General features: G+C 41.3%; 1 protein-coding gene across 1 annotated transcript in view; it reads right to left on the bottom strand.

Moving 5' to 3' along the window:
* The window catches only part of plpp4 (phospholipid phosphatase 4), a 53,514-nt gene that overhangs the window by 24,043 nt on the left and 12,587 nt on the right, over positions 1–16,884 (bottom strand). Inside the window, exon 2 of the mRNA XM_073482375.1 lies at positions 2,292–2,400. Within this exon, the coding sequence (XP_073338476.1) occupies positions 2,292–2,400 (109 nt within the window). The remainder of the gene's footprint in view (positions 1–2,291; positions 2,401–16,884) is intronic.

The following is a 16,884-nucleotide window of genomic DNA, read 5'->3' on the forward strand; positions in this document are numbered from 1 at the left end:
GATATTTCTAATAATCATTCTTGTACACGGGAGCTTGTAAAGGGCAGTACACTTTGAAAACTTTAAACAGAAATGGTCAGGAGATCTTTTGTGTAAACCAAAATTGACAACTAATAGTTTGATTAAGTGTCTTTTGCCATACAGATCACTATGTCACCCCTAACCTGACCAGAGCATAGAGGTCTGTTTGTCCGCAGTTGAGATGTGGTATCTTGCCTGTGGTGGTAGAAACTGGACGCTTCCACTCAATTCCAGAGGAGGGCAGAAAGTGTCGCCTGTGTAATGTCACAATTTCAGATATAAGCTCTTTAAAATTGTCTGCGCACTGCCCTGATTTGTTTCCTATGTCAGATGAATGCAGGATTCAGAGCCAGTTTACAGAAAAAGTGTTTCATTCAGCTCAGTTTTTTTTAATACCTATCAGCAACGTAGGAGGGCACTTTATGTTTGATGCGACAAAGGCACACTCAGTGCTCAGATGTGCCTAAATTGTAATGTCTTAGCAGCAGGAGACTACTCACATTCGGTTTGACAAGTATGGAGATAAACTATATCTATTCTTTCACTCTCTTTATGTTATTATATTATTGCTCTATGTTCTGTTTGTAGTATCTTTACATCTTTTGTTGTATGATACTTTTTTTTTAAATGTAGAAGGTATTCATTATTTTGCAGCTTTAAAAAGCTACTCTGCTTCAGATGAAATACATTCTGCTCAAGGTGCCCTGATGTTCAGGTTTTTCTGTATAAAGTTACAGAACCGTTGCAACTGTTCTTCTTCGGCCGAGTGCTCTGACCTCCTTGAGCCTCTGCTGGTTGCATGGCAACCTCGCGGTGACAATAAGAAAGCAGAAAGTCAAAGCGCCTGGCTGCTGTTCACTAAGAAACAGAAACAGAACTGCCTGTTAAACCACAACTTGCTGTTTTTACCTTTCTGTTTGTGTTCGGACTAAACAAAGGAGATGGAATGTGTTAATTGATCCTATTCAACACGGCGGCTATTTACCCCTGGCGTCGCACTCAGGGTGGTAGGCTTGAATGCAGGTTAATGTTATGCTGCTGTGTTACATGTTGCAGGTCGTATAAACACAGGGAATCTGACATTTTTTTATAATTTCATCACTTACCGGTTGATTGGCAACTGAAAAGTTTTGGACAATGACAAGCTGGAGGGACAGTCTTTCAGTTCCAGGCTTAAATGAATGTGTCCAAGATATGTGTTGATATTTTAGAACTAATAATGCCTTTCCTATCCTAAAATGTAATACTATCGAACAGTAATGTTAGCTAGGAGGTGGTTGAATGCTAACGTTAACATAGGTGTATATGGCTTGCAACCTGGAACACAGCAGTACAACATTTGAGCTACCCTGAGCATGATGTTAGAGGAAAATGGCCGCTGTGTGAATATGGTCAATTAGTGAGATTTAGATGTGCGAGTAGGTATACTCGTAGGCAGTTTAGCTGTTCCACCTACTTCCTGCCTTTACGCTAAGCTAATTGCCTAATGGCTCTGGCATCATACTCCAGAGTGTGGGAGTGGTATGAATCTTTTCATCAAGTTCACGTTAGGAAAGCAAAATAAGCCTATTTCCAAAAAAGCTGTTTCAAACTCAAATTGTTTTAATAAAACTGGCTCCCAGCCATTTCATGTCATTAGATGGTCTTTGTTGGTAGCAGATGGAAATAGTGGAAGTATCTCTGGTTTAACAACAGCTTGTTTGTTTTGGCATCGCTGTTGTCATATTTTACCAAAATCACTCTTTGAAAATGGAACCATCCAGTCTCCGCCATCTGAGACTGGAAACAATAAATGACTCACAACTGCAATAGAATGAGCTCCTTAATGACCGCTGTGATGTATTCTAAGTGTATTGTCGCTGAGAACTGTTTGTGGTGGATAGAAATGATTGCCATTCGTTGGGTTATTAACTCGGTGTTTACAGCACGAGCAGGAGGAAAAGATATTTTCATTCCACGCTGCATTGGTTAGAAATTCATCTTAACCCTGCACCACCCACTTCTGTCCGAGAGAACGGTATTTACATTGAAAGCGCTAATCACCACAGTTCTGTGAAAGCCGTTCTCATATCTATCAACACAATCCAGGCTGCTGCACCTCAACAGTGGAAAGAAGAGGCTTTACAGTATTGATCGTCTTAAATGAAGGATTTCTGCACCACAAGGATTACTTCGAATTAAGCAGAGGATAAAGTTGATGTAGAATGCAGTAATGGCCATGTATTTAGTGGCGATCAGGAGGAATGCTTAATGAGACAGCAGGTACTTACGAACATGACCCTCTTAGGAATGTGGTCTGACTCAACTAGAGGATTCTTGTAGAGCCAGAGCTCCTCTGGCTGAATCACTCTCTCGAAGGGCTCCAGAAACTCGGTAAATCTGTGGCAAAGAACAAATGAACACTGGTCAGTGACTCATTTTTAGGCATTTAGCTTTTATACAAAGCAACATACAGTACCATGTAGCATGTGATTATTATTTTTGTTAGTCTGCACAGTCCGATTACGCTTATATTTCTGCATTCAGGATACAAGAAAAGAGGACCTGTTGGCTCTTCCTCAAGGATAAACATAATTGAGGTCATGTAAGCAGGCCGACTTAACCCAAGATCACCTACACTGAAGAGCTCTGCTGTTTCAGGCTGATTCACACTCTTACTGAGCGGGAACAAATTAGCATGCCCCTGCTTGCTCCAGCCCTCCCCAGTCACCCAGTGATCTGCCAGACACGACCTTGTTCTGTGTCGTCTCAACAAAGTCTTTATGCCACCGGGCTCTAAAACAATTCAACAGGCCGCTCTGTTGCACTGTTGGGTTGTCAGATACTGTACCTCCCAGGGTGATATAGAGAGCTCCAAATATTAAGAACATTAAACACTATCTTTTTTAACATCTGTGCTGGGACAGTGAAGCTGGGACACTGTCTTCCAGCAAAAAAAATATATATATCAGAAGTACTGTCATAAGGGAAATTTGATATTAAAATAGGTGAATGAGGAAGTAGTTACATCGAATCCCACTGTGTGTGTGTGTGTGTGTGTGTGTGTGTGTGTGTGTGTGTGTGTGTGTGTGTGTGTGTGTGTGTGTGTGTGTGTGTGTCTCAGAGTGGCTGACTGGATAAGTGGCCCTCTGGAGTTTAAAAATAACTAACGACTACAGCTGCACACTAAAAATTCTGGGAAACCTGAAAACAACTCACGATCCATAAATAAGACCTCGTAATAGTAAATGTATGCATCTTCCAGGGCCTGTGTGCGACATAGCTCTGGGCCCCATCAGTTATCCTGACTTGACTTATGACAACATGTAGGCCTATTTTTTTATCTAGCTAGATGAGTGATTCCATACATGAACAATAACAGAACAGTTTATATAGTCAGTTGAAAGTAATGGACAAACGGTTGAAACTACCAGTTTCTGCTACATCAAGTGGTTGTAGTGCAACTGCAGACTTGACCAAATCCACTTAAATTAGAATGGCACCCACTGGAGCACATCCGTCTGCCATGGCCCAACATTTCCTTTTTGTACTCACTCAGAAATACCAGCGACCTCAATGCACCTGATTTTTTTCTTCAAGATCTTTCATTATTCTCCGAGATATTAACAAAATGTAAAAAAAAAAAAAAAAACCCTATCTTGCAATTTTAAAGTAAGTGAGAAAAAATTGCATCCGTCCGTCCCTTTATTCAGAACCACACCAAAAGTTAATAGGGTCCATTTTGTGCCGAGACCCATCCTCCACCCATCAACCCTCCGACAGGTGAAAACAGAACCTCCATGGCAGAGGTAATTATGACAATTGACGGTCCAGTGCCTGAGACTTCAGTAGAGGGTCTGCAACTCCTAGAGGAGTTGCTGCAAGTTTTAATAATTCATATTTAATATTTTCAAGGTTTTCTATTTTAAAAAAATGAATATGTCTAAAAAAACACACATTGACATGCACTGACAACATATTAGCTGAGATAAATTGTAAAAAATAAAATAAAATAATTTAACTGATTATAGTCTACCAAAGACTCCTCATGCAATCATGTAAGCAATCTTACCAAACCTCACGCGAAGTGAATGTGCAGCACTTAACCCTAATGGTAAACTACTCAGCTAACTGCGTATTAGCCAGTTATCTGTACACTAACCCCAGGTGTATGTACAATCTTGTGAGCCACAGTGGATTATCAAGAAGAGACTCTGACATACCCTCAACCCTCAGAAACCACCTAAGAAATTGCAGAGGGTGAAGCTAATGTGCCTAACTTCAGCCATGCAACAACTAGTGCACTACACATTACTGCAGGCCAAGTTCAATGTGCAACAGAATTGTATACGATATATTTAGTGGGGGGGTCCCTGCTCCATCACTCTATCAGCTAAGAGGTCCTTGGCCTTGGAACATGATAGGTGGTTTTGATGAAATGCTTGAGCTCATCCAATAGGGTTGTTTGTGTACATTAAGGAAGCCCTGATGAGCAGCTTATATACTCAATTAAAGCAGAATTATCAGGCAAATTCAAACTCAGCTGTCATTGGCTAAACAGGACGTAATTTGCCATTGGTAAGTATGAATCATTTACACACAAAACATGTAAATATAAGGTTTTTAAACATAGTGGTTTTCCCCTTTTAGGTCAGCAGCTTGACTGTTAAATCTATTACATTCATTCATACATACATGTATTACTGGCAAAACCAAGCAATAAATATATCATCAAAATTATTAAACATGCCTTGGATTAGGGAAAAATAAGTACACAAAAGCAGGTGAGACAGTTGCCCAAAGTCTGTGGAGGGATTCTTGGGTCCAGCAGTTATTCTCCAGATGAGCTACTTCAGTCTAAATGGAAATGGTGACTGAGTAATGCTCTCCCAAACAACTACATGCCCTTCAGCGAGGCATTTATCACGCATCTGCTCCACAAGAGTGGCTCAGTGGCCAGCGGCTGAATTGTGAGGATGTCCTGCATCCTGTGCAGCTCCTCAGTGGGCATCTAACTGTGGAAATATGGAAATGTTGGCTAAAAGGCACATACATCTTCCGCAAACCCTTCCAAGATAAAAAAAAAAGAAAATTGAATCATGCGCAACAAATTTTGTTATTTTTCCTCTCTCCAAGCAACAGGAAAATCAATTACCCTTTTTTTAATCTCTCTAAAAGACAAGCAGCGTGTTACACACTGTGGAAAGTCTATTTGTTGGTCCGTTGATAACTATGTGTCATGATGCTTTCACAAGAGAGCAGCCTAATCAGTACCAGCTCATTTTACACCTTGCTGAGCCGAGGTGCGTGATTCATTCCAGCCGCATTACATTTACGATATGGGGTGCACGATAAATTACACTTTGCTAATGACACAAAATATGCTTCCTGAATCACAAAATTTTCCCAGCTTGTTCTCTCTTTAGCTCTCTTGCTCAGATATCAGTGACAGGGAGCATTAGTTTTTTGTCCCCAGGGATTAAAGGCAGAAAGATAGAGTGAGTCAAGACGGACCCACAGCTCAACCGACACACAAACACACAACCTCCACCTCCTCGCTTATGAACACACACACTGAGCTTTCGGGTCATGTAATGCTGCTGCGGTCTACCTGTCACTCTCCAAGGCTTATCTTGCATCCAGCCCTTTACGTCTTAATGAGTTTGAGGCTCCCCCAAGGTAACTAGATAGATAAAATCCATCTTGACAATATTTTCTTTTGTGGGTTCACATTAGAATGCACATAGCATGCTGACTTTTGCTGCGGGAAAAGAAACGTGCTGATTATTATCGAAAAAAGGGCCATCGTATCAGGCTTTAAAGTTAATGGTTCCACAAAATCAAACTCCATTTTTGATATTATCACGGAAAGTGTTTTTCTGCAGTTGTCACTCCTGCAAGTACATTGTGCAAATACCTAATTTTTATTAGTTGTGGCGGGGTCCGCTTTTCCTGTGATGGGTTTAAATCAAGCATACAGTCATCAGTTACTGTATATCATGATATAAATGTATCTAAATGCATCTCTGACATGAGAAATTTAAGAAAATGTTGCAGCAGTGGATACCTCAAATTTCATATTCCACTGTATATTCAACATCACCTTGTTTGCAGGGGATGATCGATCTCATAAGCTCAAAATTAAAAAGCCTTTTGGACACGAAATTATATTCCTCCTTCTCCTGGAGAATTTGTATCCAATCTTCTCCAACAAATCAATACCGCCCCCGAAGGATTTCCCTTGGCTCGAGATACGGATTGAATTTTTGCCTGATCTTCTTTTTTTTTCTTTTCCCGGCGATAAACTTTATTAGAAGAAAGACTCCAATATGGTTTGGCCACACTTTAAGGGCTCCAGGCTCCAAACGTCAAACACAGTTGGAATTAATCAAGACTTCATCCTTGTTTCGGTGGATAGCAGAGCCTTGCTTTTGTGGAACTTAATTTCACTTTTATTTTCATTTACAGGCTGGAGAGAAAGCAGCAGGAAGCACATCATTTACAGGCTGGTGACAGAGGATGCATTTTACTGTACGAGGGAGGAAGGACGATGGTGATTACAGTCACATAAGTAGAGCTAATGCCAGCGCTTGGAGAGGTAATGACAGAGGCAGCATGCACCCCAATTTATCCCGCTGGGAAATAATTGTAATCACCCTGATTCAAAGAGGGAGAGAGACAGACGAGGAGGGTGGAAGGTGATGGTGGGCTGCGTAATTCAAACTCAGAGTCGGCACATTTACACTAGAAGAAATGTCTGGTTAAAAGCCAAAAAAAGTTATATTTTACAAGTCATTAATGGCTTTTGTTTGTGGCCTATTTGCTGTTACGTTTGCTCTGCTCTCTTTATTTCCCAGCTACCTGTGGGAAGATTGCTCTCATGAGATTGAGAAATAGGAAACAAAGAAATAGTTTTAACAATGTAGAAATAACCACAAACTAGTGTTTCCGAAATCCAAACAGTTTTTCTACAAAGGCTGCTCTAGTCAGACCCCTCTGACCTGATCACCGGCCTAAATAGATGAGCTGTCTAAGAGCCCATATACACGAGGCACAGAGAAGGCTCTGAACTCAGCACCGCCTGCTGGCTGCCTGGGGAGTACCTCATTCTGTTTTATCAGCGGTTTGCTCTGTGTTGAGACATTATTGAGCAAAGGCATAATGGCTTCTGTAGGGGCAAAACCCAGTTATAGATTTACTGACAACGTGGTAAGTCTTAAGATGAATGTATGAAGTTCTTAAGCTAACCAATATTGGCGTCAAACTTTTGAAAAACTAGAGATTTATACTGGTTCAGGATTCATTTTTCTCTGCGAATGGTTTAATTGTGAATTCAGGCTCAGTGGACACAGAGTAAGCCGCATACATCCACATTAATTTCCACAAAGAGCAGATCACAGCACCCTATAGCTCTGGCTTTAAATCTTTACATCTGACCTTTTCTAACTCAGGGACTTTTTAGGTTTCTGCCTCTTCACTGTTCCTCTTCATTAAAGCTCCGCAATTGGGCCGATTTATCATCACCCATTCCTATCCATCTCTGTTCGATGCATATTCTAAATCTGACAAGCCACAGCCTCAGCCAAGGAAATAAAACTGAATTATTTCTCAAGAGCTCCTCTCTCTCTCTCTTCCTTCCCCCGCTGAAGAGCCTTGGAGATTTAGCACACAACAGCATCAAAAACAATATGAGCAACTCATTTGAAAGCCCTTAATTTTCAATGCACTATGGGCAGAATCTGTGGCTAAGGCCTCGGGAATACACATCTTCTGCTGTGCCACCTTGACAGAAAGTAAAATTTCCCTTAATTAGCTGAATATGCTGCTGAGTAATGAGGGACGTAGAAGCTAACTTTAAGCAAATCAGTAGTTTAAAAAAAAGAGTTTAAAAGTAATCTTTTGGCTGGATGTCTATGTGTGTTCCTGTCTTTCTGAAGCTGAGCGATTTCATCAATATTGATCGCATTATATCTGCTAGCAGGAGTTGGCTGAGAGGGAGCCAAACGCCGAGAGCCATTATTAAACTATAGTCACAGCATTTATCTACAGGTGCAGGAGGCCACAGAGCAGCACTTACATGCCTACCTCACTCTGCAGACAGAGCGTGTGACCTTCACTTCTCAAGAGAAATGACAAATATCAGGGAGCCTTACAATGTCCACGACACACAGGCGCAAAGCCCCACACAGAGGTCTGTTCAGATTGGCTCAGAGCAAGACTGGCCCTTCCCGAGTGGCAAGGGCTGATCTGTTTCCCTGACTTTGTCACAAATTGCACCAGCGCTCTTCACAGGTATGACTGCTCAAGTACCTGATGCAACGCAGAGACACATTCAAAAGGATGCGGGGCATTTTGTCCGTTCCCATTTGATTGAATTTGCCCCAGGGGGCACATTTGGCAATCGGATGAGCTAAAAGCGAGCTCTCTCTGTGTGTGTGTGTGTGTGTGTGTGTGTGTGTGTGTGTGTGTGTGTGTGTGTGTGTGCGTGTGTGTGTGTGTGTGTGTGTGTGTGGTAAAGAGTCCGAGGGGGGAAAAACTGGAGCTGACCATCTGCCGGATCTGGGACAGAATTTGAAATTACTTTTCCCACCAAATCAGAGGTGGGCAATCACCACTGTCTTTATCTCTGTCTAAGCACCCACATGTCACCACCTACTTATTACTCCAAGCATTTAATTATATTGCAGAGAGCTATTGAATATAGTGACTTATGAGATTTACAAGCTATTAGGATCAGAGCTTGTGTCTAGCCCTGAGGGAAATTCCAATCCTTGTCTGTTGAGTGCTTCTTCTGGTCCATTTACTACTGGTTAATTCCCATTCCTCTGCTTACATGCCATGAGATCCAACTGGAGAACTGGTATGTTCAATGAAGCTAGATGGTCAGTGGTGAATGTTGAGAGCCCAATATGTTCATGTCTAAAAATACGTATTGAAATGACGACGAAGCGGAGAGATTCAAGGAGAAGTAATAAGAGATGCAGTCTGAAGAGAGAGAATGCTGGAGCAGAATATTTGCCGGCTCTCTGATTCCTGGCCGAGTTTTGTCCCAGTGGAGGATGGCACACAGACAGGCTGCCCTGGAGAGGACAAATCGCCAACATACTGCTTGGATGGCCACTTAACACCTCTAAGCTCTCTGAGACTGTCGGAGCAGAGGCCTCTAGTTGGTGCACAGACCAGTTTCAAATTAAATGGGTGATCATGTTTAAGACTGGTGAATAAAACACGGTAAGAATATATTTAAAAAGTACTTTTTCTTTCATCAGTAACTGATGGTCTGTTAATTTTGGTTTCTGTAACATTGGTGTTTAAAGTCTTATACTATAAAGCTGAAAACTTCACTTCAAACTCAGTACATAATAAAATGTTAAAGGGGCTCTGTGGGACTTCTATGTTGTGCAGGAGGCCATTCATCAGCAGACTCCATTTCCAAACTAACGTTAGCTACTGTTGCTCTCTGTTAACTGAGCGAGAGAGGCACTGAGACAAGGCACTCGAGAATGTGCATCCTTCGGACTGCAGCAGAAAATCTGACCCAAGTCCTTCACAAATAAATCCACAGTTCAGCAGCATGAAACAACTTAAACACATCGTCACGGTGAAGAAAAGCGATTCTGCTATCTTTCTGATTTTCTGATATCTGTCTATTCAACATGAAGAAGAGGAAATTTGTATAATATGGACAGAATTTTAGCTTAAAAACATAAAATAAAATAAAAAATGAACTCACTTATTATGAACATTATCAACGGAATGTGAAGAAACAACAGCTTCGACGGTATGTCAAAAACATCTGCGTATGTACTGTTTTGCAGAGATGTCTACTGAAATTAGCAGCCCTGGCCAAAAATTCCACATCTGATAGCCCACAAAGCAGCACGTTTACTACATTTCACAAGCTGTCATAGCTTTTACTGTTATAAATGACCAAAATAAACGCACATAATGTCATAAAAGATTTCGCTTGCATCAAAGTAATACAGCTTGATTGCCTTGTTGACTCGTCATAAAACACAAACGACATAAATGCCACTGAAAGAGTCTTGGTTTGGTGAAAATAATGACTAAGTAATACAAATATATGAATATATTTCTCACTGCTCTGCTGCTTCCTTCCTCTCCAGCAGTCTTGGAGGCTGTGTCCAGTCCGAGTTCAATGTCCAGCTGTGATCGCCCTCAAAACTCTCGCTATACCCGATTGATCTGAGCCCTGCTGCCCGTGTTGACTCCCCTAATGATCCGAGGTCTCGGTCAAGGCAAACTCTGGCCACTGGCTCCACGGCTTACCGAGCCATGAGCTAATTAGCTAATGGTAGTTAGCTACAGCCAAGGATTGCTGGAAAAGAGCAGCAGTTCTCGGATACACTAATGATATGCTCCCTCCAATCATTTTGAAGCTATATACCCTCGAATTCAGTCCATATTATACAGATAACACCTTTGAGACAAAGACTTGAAACAAATGGAGACAGCTAGCCTGGCTCACCCACATTACATGAACTTTGTTTAACCTGCACACACAATATTATCCCTATGTGTGCTAAGATAACCAGATACTGAATGTAGCTTCAAATTTACTGTACAGACACACATAAGAGTGGTACTCTTTGACATTATCAACTCTTAGCAAAAAAGCAATAAAGCATGTACCCCAAAATGTTGAACTATTCCTTTAAATACACTTTCTGGCATGTACTGTGTTGTGCTCTTGGCAAATTTTACAGTGTGAATACAAACTGACCATTATAAGTGCAACAAAGGCGATGGTAATTGCCAGATTTCTGGGGTTCTATTTCAGTGCGCACGTGTTGTCTGCCAAAAAAAACCTGATAAAGTAGGTCAAAAACACTTTTCTTTTTACCCATGTCTGCAAGGGCTATAATAAATTGATTTTCAGTTCACATCAGCTTTTTCAGAGTTGTGCATCTATGCTGAATATGCTGTCACAATGTTTCAACCAACACAGAAATTTGTGATGATTGGTGTATGAGAGTCACAGCAGGTGATCCTCGGCTCACAAACTTCCACACACTGCTTGAAGGAAGAAAAAGTTAAGCACACGTTTTGCTTAACTTTCCGTTTCTTACTCAACGCAGAAAAAAAAAAAAAAATCCTACAACTGCTATTCCAGCTAAAATCCAATCCAAATCATGTGGCACAGCTGGATTAAAATAAAGACAACTGGGTATCTGTGATCTAATACAGCACTGCTGCTGCAATTTGATTAGGGGCGGGTTACAGTGGAGAAAGAGGGTAGCCGACGGACACACTGTGGATGCATTCCTGATTTAATTATGTCGCTTTATTTCATTCATTATTGGACCTGTAGACCAGAGTGCTGGGCTGCTGCCTTGGCAACTAATGTGTGCTTATGCATGGTGCTGATTGTGGAGGGCTGAGGCATAACTGTGCTTTTTAGGAAGGGAAGTTCAAACAGGCTAACTTGTCGTTTCCCATTCGTTTCCGAAACCTCAAATCATGACTTTTTTGAGGCTGCATTGTTGGCTTGAAAGGAACCGGAATGTAGGTAAATGTGTGGGAACAGAAGCTATTAAACCTGGAGGTGAAGTCCTCTGGCTGGTTATGGCATTTAAAGGCTAAAGCTTGGAGACAGAACTGAGGCCTGGCGACAGGCCTTGAGCTGCAGAGTATTATGCCTCTCAGTAAAAGCATATCAAGTCTTTACCCTTTTCCAACATCATACTCACAGCCTGTGAAAAAACAGATGGCTAAATTATATTGTTAGCCAACAATCAAGTCATACACCCGCTCTGGGGAAATCTATGCTCATAATATTAATAAGCTAAACTAAAATTCCCATACAGCAGACTGCATAACTAACATAATCATATTGAATCAACACATTACTGGAATGTGTTCAAAACCGACATTATGTATTTTCCTAGAGGCGTCTCATCATATACTCCTAATTCTGCAAGTGCAATAAATGTCTCTCCTTCTCTGTTCGTGTTAGTGGTTACAGTCAGGGCCTTGACCGAACGTGTCAGGAATGCACAGCGCCGGTCCTGTCACAGGCAGGGAGAGAGGAGGGGAGCGGGACAGATGCTGAGTGACACTCAGCCAGCTCTGGCTTCCCAAGAGATATGCCTTCTCAAGTTGGCTAAAGGCGGGGAGAAAATGCCATCCTTCGCTTGTCATGCAGAACCCCAGTGTGGGATTCAGTGGCAAATACAGGATCATTCATTTCATTTTAATTACCCATTCATATAATTCAAGAAGGTGTATTTAAGAACCCACAATATAATGAGACTCACAATGAGGCCTGGCTTGGTGAGACTACAGGTGTCTGTTCACGATAAAAGCCCCGGAGACACTTCGAGAAAGGTCAGAGGCCCGTATTTGAGAGAGGCATTAGGAAATGCAGTGGTCTGAGGCAGACAAGACATGGCCAAAGGGACACAGAGGGATTGGGGAATCAAGGAAACATGGTGGGGGGGGGCATGGCGAGATAAGTTTCCAACTCGCAGCAGGAACGAAAGGAGCCAAGCTGCTACGCACAGTTGATTTGCCAGCAGGCTTTGCAAATGCTCCACAGGTCCAAGACTTGCATTCATTGAGCTCACTGAGTAAATGCATCGACTTTACCGGCCCATTGGAGTCGGCTCATCAGATTTGTTGCGCTCCTCTCCGTCTTTTGGACTGTATAGAGGAAACTGTTACTCTTGGATGCTCCTACTGTATATAGTACTGTAGGAGATATTCTGTAATGAAATGTTGAAGTTGTCCCAAACTTTTAATTTGGGAAATATGCTTTTTTTTTTTTAGGATTTATGTGTTTTTCTATTTCTAGTTGAGTTGAGCAAATGTACATTTGCTCAACTCAAATGGAAATAGAAAAACACTTTTGGTTCAGGGGAGCTTCGTGCTGTAACTGGACTCTTTCTTGACAAAAAGCAGTTTATCCATCCAGCCTTCTGTGCAGTGCGTATAGATAAGACTCGGAGCACTCATCCCACAGTCAAACCACAAGTAGTCATTTTCGCAGCTGAGTGTACAGATTAAACAAACAATGTGCCTACCAACATCCCTAATTAGGCCTTAGCCATATTTCTTACAGGCACGGTGCCAAGATTTCAATTGCCAATGGGCCAGTAATTTTGGCTGGGCCTTATAATTACAGAAGTTAATACTATTTGCCTTCCTCTGATGGTTTCCAGTCTCAAACAGAAATTAATATCTTGCTGTGGAGGGTGCATCCGGTTGATTATGACACTTCAGAATTTCAGTGCTGAGCTTATTATTTACACACAGCAGTTTGTATTTATTACAAGCGGCACACGATCACATATTGATCAAATAGTGTGAAAATGAAACATAATATCCTATTATGTTGAGGCAGTTTTTTTTCTGTGGAATCTGTAGACCGATACATCCAATCATTTAGAGCCCTGACATTGTAATTATATTCAAGTAAATACCATCTTGTTTGAATGATCTGACTGACTCGTTTCAGCTGATTAAAGGGAGAGAGAGAGAGAGAGATGGACTGCTGGTTGAGCTGGACTGACTTTTAACAAGAGAGAGAGCAGCGCACTGTGCTGTCAAGTCATAAGTTTGCCCAACAGAAACAGTCTATATGTTCTCAAGACAATAAACAGACAGTCATCTCTACTAGTCTCAATAGGAAATGCATTTGCAGCTATGAAACCTCGATACCATTTGCTTCTCCAATGGGAAGAAAGGCACCTGTCGGTTTTCCTTACCCACTTCTGTGGCCTTCTCCCATTAAGAAACATATAAGATGGATGATGATGATGATGATGGAGGTATTTAGCATGGTGTTACAAGAGCAAAAAGCCGTAAATGCCATAAAGGTCATACGAAAAGGATAGATGCCAGCATATCAGAGGCAGAGTAGGGAAGGTCTTGCAAGAAAACTAGTGGGATCCATGATTACAGTCTTTCTAAGCCTACTCATCGCCTCCAGTGTTGGGCAGGGCTTTACTTGGTTACAGTTATGTGATTACATTGTTAGAAATGACTAGTGTGGGGGATTACAATTTAAAATGTAAAGACGTCACAGTTACTAATGACAGTAATGCTCACTTTCTACAATTCGGCAATCAACTAGTTTACTATCTTACCAAGAGTTTGATGGAGATATCAGTTTAGTCAGAGGGTCTGGATTATGTTAGCCACCCCCGGGGAGCAAGAGGTGAAAAGAGAAGAAATGCAACTTTAGGTAACAAAAGAAATGTACTTACCGCTAATTCACAGCAGACATTTTGACTTGTCACACTGGAAAAAGCACAGTTGGGACTAAGATTAACAATGACTCAATGTCAAGTGTGTCAGTGAAAGTCATGAGTGTGTTACAGTGAGCCAGCATGCACAAAACCTGAACCTTGAAACTGAAGCAGGTACATAGAGTTTTCTTCATTTGCTTTGTGTCTATTAAAGCATGTAGCTTGTACTGTATAGATGTCAAAATGTCTTCTGTGATCTATTTATGTTGTCTTATTCGCTGGCTTACTTATATGTGACGTGTGTAGAGGCTTTAGGCTTTAGATTTTTCTTAAGGCACCTTTGGTTGGGTTGAGTGAAGAAAGTAATGTTACAAGTAGGCTAATGTAGACTACCATTTATGAAGAAATTGTCAAAAGTGATTTCAAAATTCTCTTGAAAGAAGCAATCTCAGGCCCATTTCAAACTGGTCGTGATTGTTTTATGCTTGTTATGAAGAAAAGGACCATGTAGTCCTCACACCTCAACCTACTCCTCTATCCCAACAAGAATCGAGGCACCCTACCTCTCTGTGAACGCAAAAGATGGAGGGGTAGGGCTGAGTGCTAAGGGTAAGGGGTGTATTGGGATTGGGCCTTATTAACTGTGTTTAGATACTGTTATGAAACCCACTGTTGCCATGTTGACATGAGATGTAATATTTCTATAAATTAACAGTGCTGATTTGTTTTCAGCTGGATTTTTCCTTGAAAAAAAAAAACTAGAACTTTACCTGCTGTACATTTAGGACAAGAATGTATTCAAGCTTTAATTATCCCGTAGATAAATCACAGTCGCTGAAGGGTGAATACACACAAGAATTATGTCTTTATCAGTTAACCTTGATATATTCTAATCTACAGTACAAAGGTCAGATCCGAGTTTGACTACATCGCCCTTCTTCGATACAGGTAATTGTCAAAAAAATGAAAACAAGCCTGCTCCGGCACAGATAATTAATTCTGCAGGCAGAAAAGGTGACATTATCGTCACCTTAAAGGTTAATTAACAAATCTGTCTTTAGCTAAAAGCAAGCACCTAGTATTTCAAAGCCAAAGGTATGTAATGACACTTGGGTGGGTGTGCATGTGTGTGGAGTTTATCAAGTTAGGCATGAGGGTAACCATGCAAGGGGCAAGGGGAAGGGAGGGAAGTGTGGGAGGTGGTAAGAATTAGACAGAGACACCCTGATCACTCACACTAGCTGTGATGTTGGATGCAGATATGGGACCAGGACACAGGGATGACATTTATCAGTGCTGTCATGCTCACTGTTCATCCTGGAAAATGTCAAATTCGACAGCAACAGGGGAGATAGTCCAGCCTCGTCCTCTTCATTCATTTAATGTAAGGGTGAACTTGCACACCCCTCAACAACAGCCACCGAGTGTTAAAGCTGGTCATTAGCAGCATCAGAGGCTAATTTGCGAATAGGTGCCCATACACATACAGACACACCAACAGATAAATACTAAACATGCACAGAGGTTTCTGCACAAAAATACTATTGCTTTTTCCTCACAAACACACAGCGATGTTTTTTCTTTCATGGATTTATAATCGCTTCCAAAACATCAGTCGATCTGTTAAGCGTATATACTTAATGTTCTCTCACCGTGACACTCACTTTCCTCACCTCGGGCTATTTAAGTTTCATGGTTACAAACTGATTTATTTTATTTCTCCTCCTGTTTATTATTTTTGTTGTCTACCTACCACTCTTCTCTGGGATGAGTTCTGATATCATTTGGATTTCCCTTCCAGAAAAATCACCCTTTGCCATCTTGATTCTTTTTCCCATTTTCTCGAGGATGGTGATGTTAGCTCAAAAGCCTTAAGGGATTTGTTTGTTTCATCTGCAAGAAAATGAAATTACTTTCCTTTTTTTCAGTTTCCACAATCAGCACATACAAACAAACAAACAATACCTGATACCAGTCACATTTGACTAACATACAGGGATGTCAGGGAAATCCCAATTAAAGCCCTGCACAATCTAACAGGTGTTTTACTTTATTCTGGCTGATTAAGTTCTTCTCAGGAAGAGCTGTGTGAAGCCATGCTGAGTCCTATGTCTATCAAGTGCTGCAGAATATTGTCTCCTAAACAAACATGCAATTGACAGACACACACTGAGGAAATCAGTTTAAACCAGCGCTCTCCCCGGGGGGCATGGGAGAGTTGCAGGGGGGACACTGAAGAAGAAAATGTGACAAGGATACTCCACAAGGTGAAAGAGACAGCATGCAGGTCTTCTAAAAACAACAGAAAGTTGTTATAAAGTATTGTATTACAGTCCTGTAACAAGGTCTTATCAGCTTAACTGAATTAATGGAAAACACCTGTGTGAGTGCAGCATTAACCACATTGGGCTTTTAAACCAGATTTGCATTTGCAGAATAAAAAGTCAAGGACCATCAAACTGCTACCAGAGCTAGAGCCCGAGAGAAATTACATAACGTACATTGAAGTGTGGACCATTGACACCATAGGTGTGTCAGGTGGGGAAATAATAATTGAAGAGTCTGATAACAGCGAACCAACTGGAGGAATAGCATTGTGTGCCCTGCGAGAGGTTAATAATCATCAGATTTCATTGTAAAATCAGATTTCAGTGGAAGTTCAGTTGAAGTTTAA

This window comes from Pagrus major, chromosome 15, assembly GCF_040436345.1.
Source record: "Pagrus major chromosome 15, Pma_NU_1.0".
Lineage (NCBI taxonomy): Eukaryota > Metazoa > Chordata > Actinopteri > Spariformes > Sparidae > Pagrus > Pagrus major.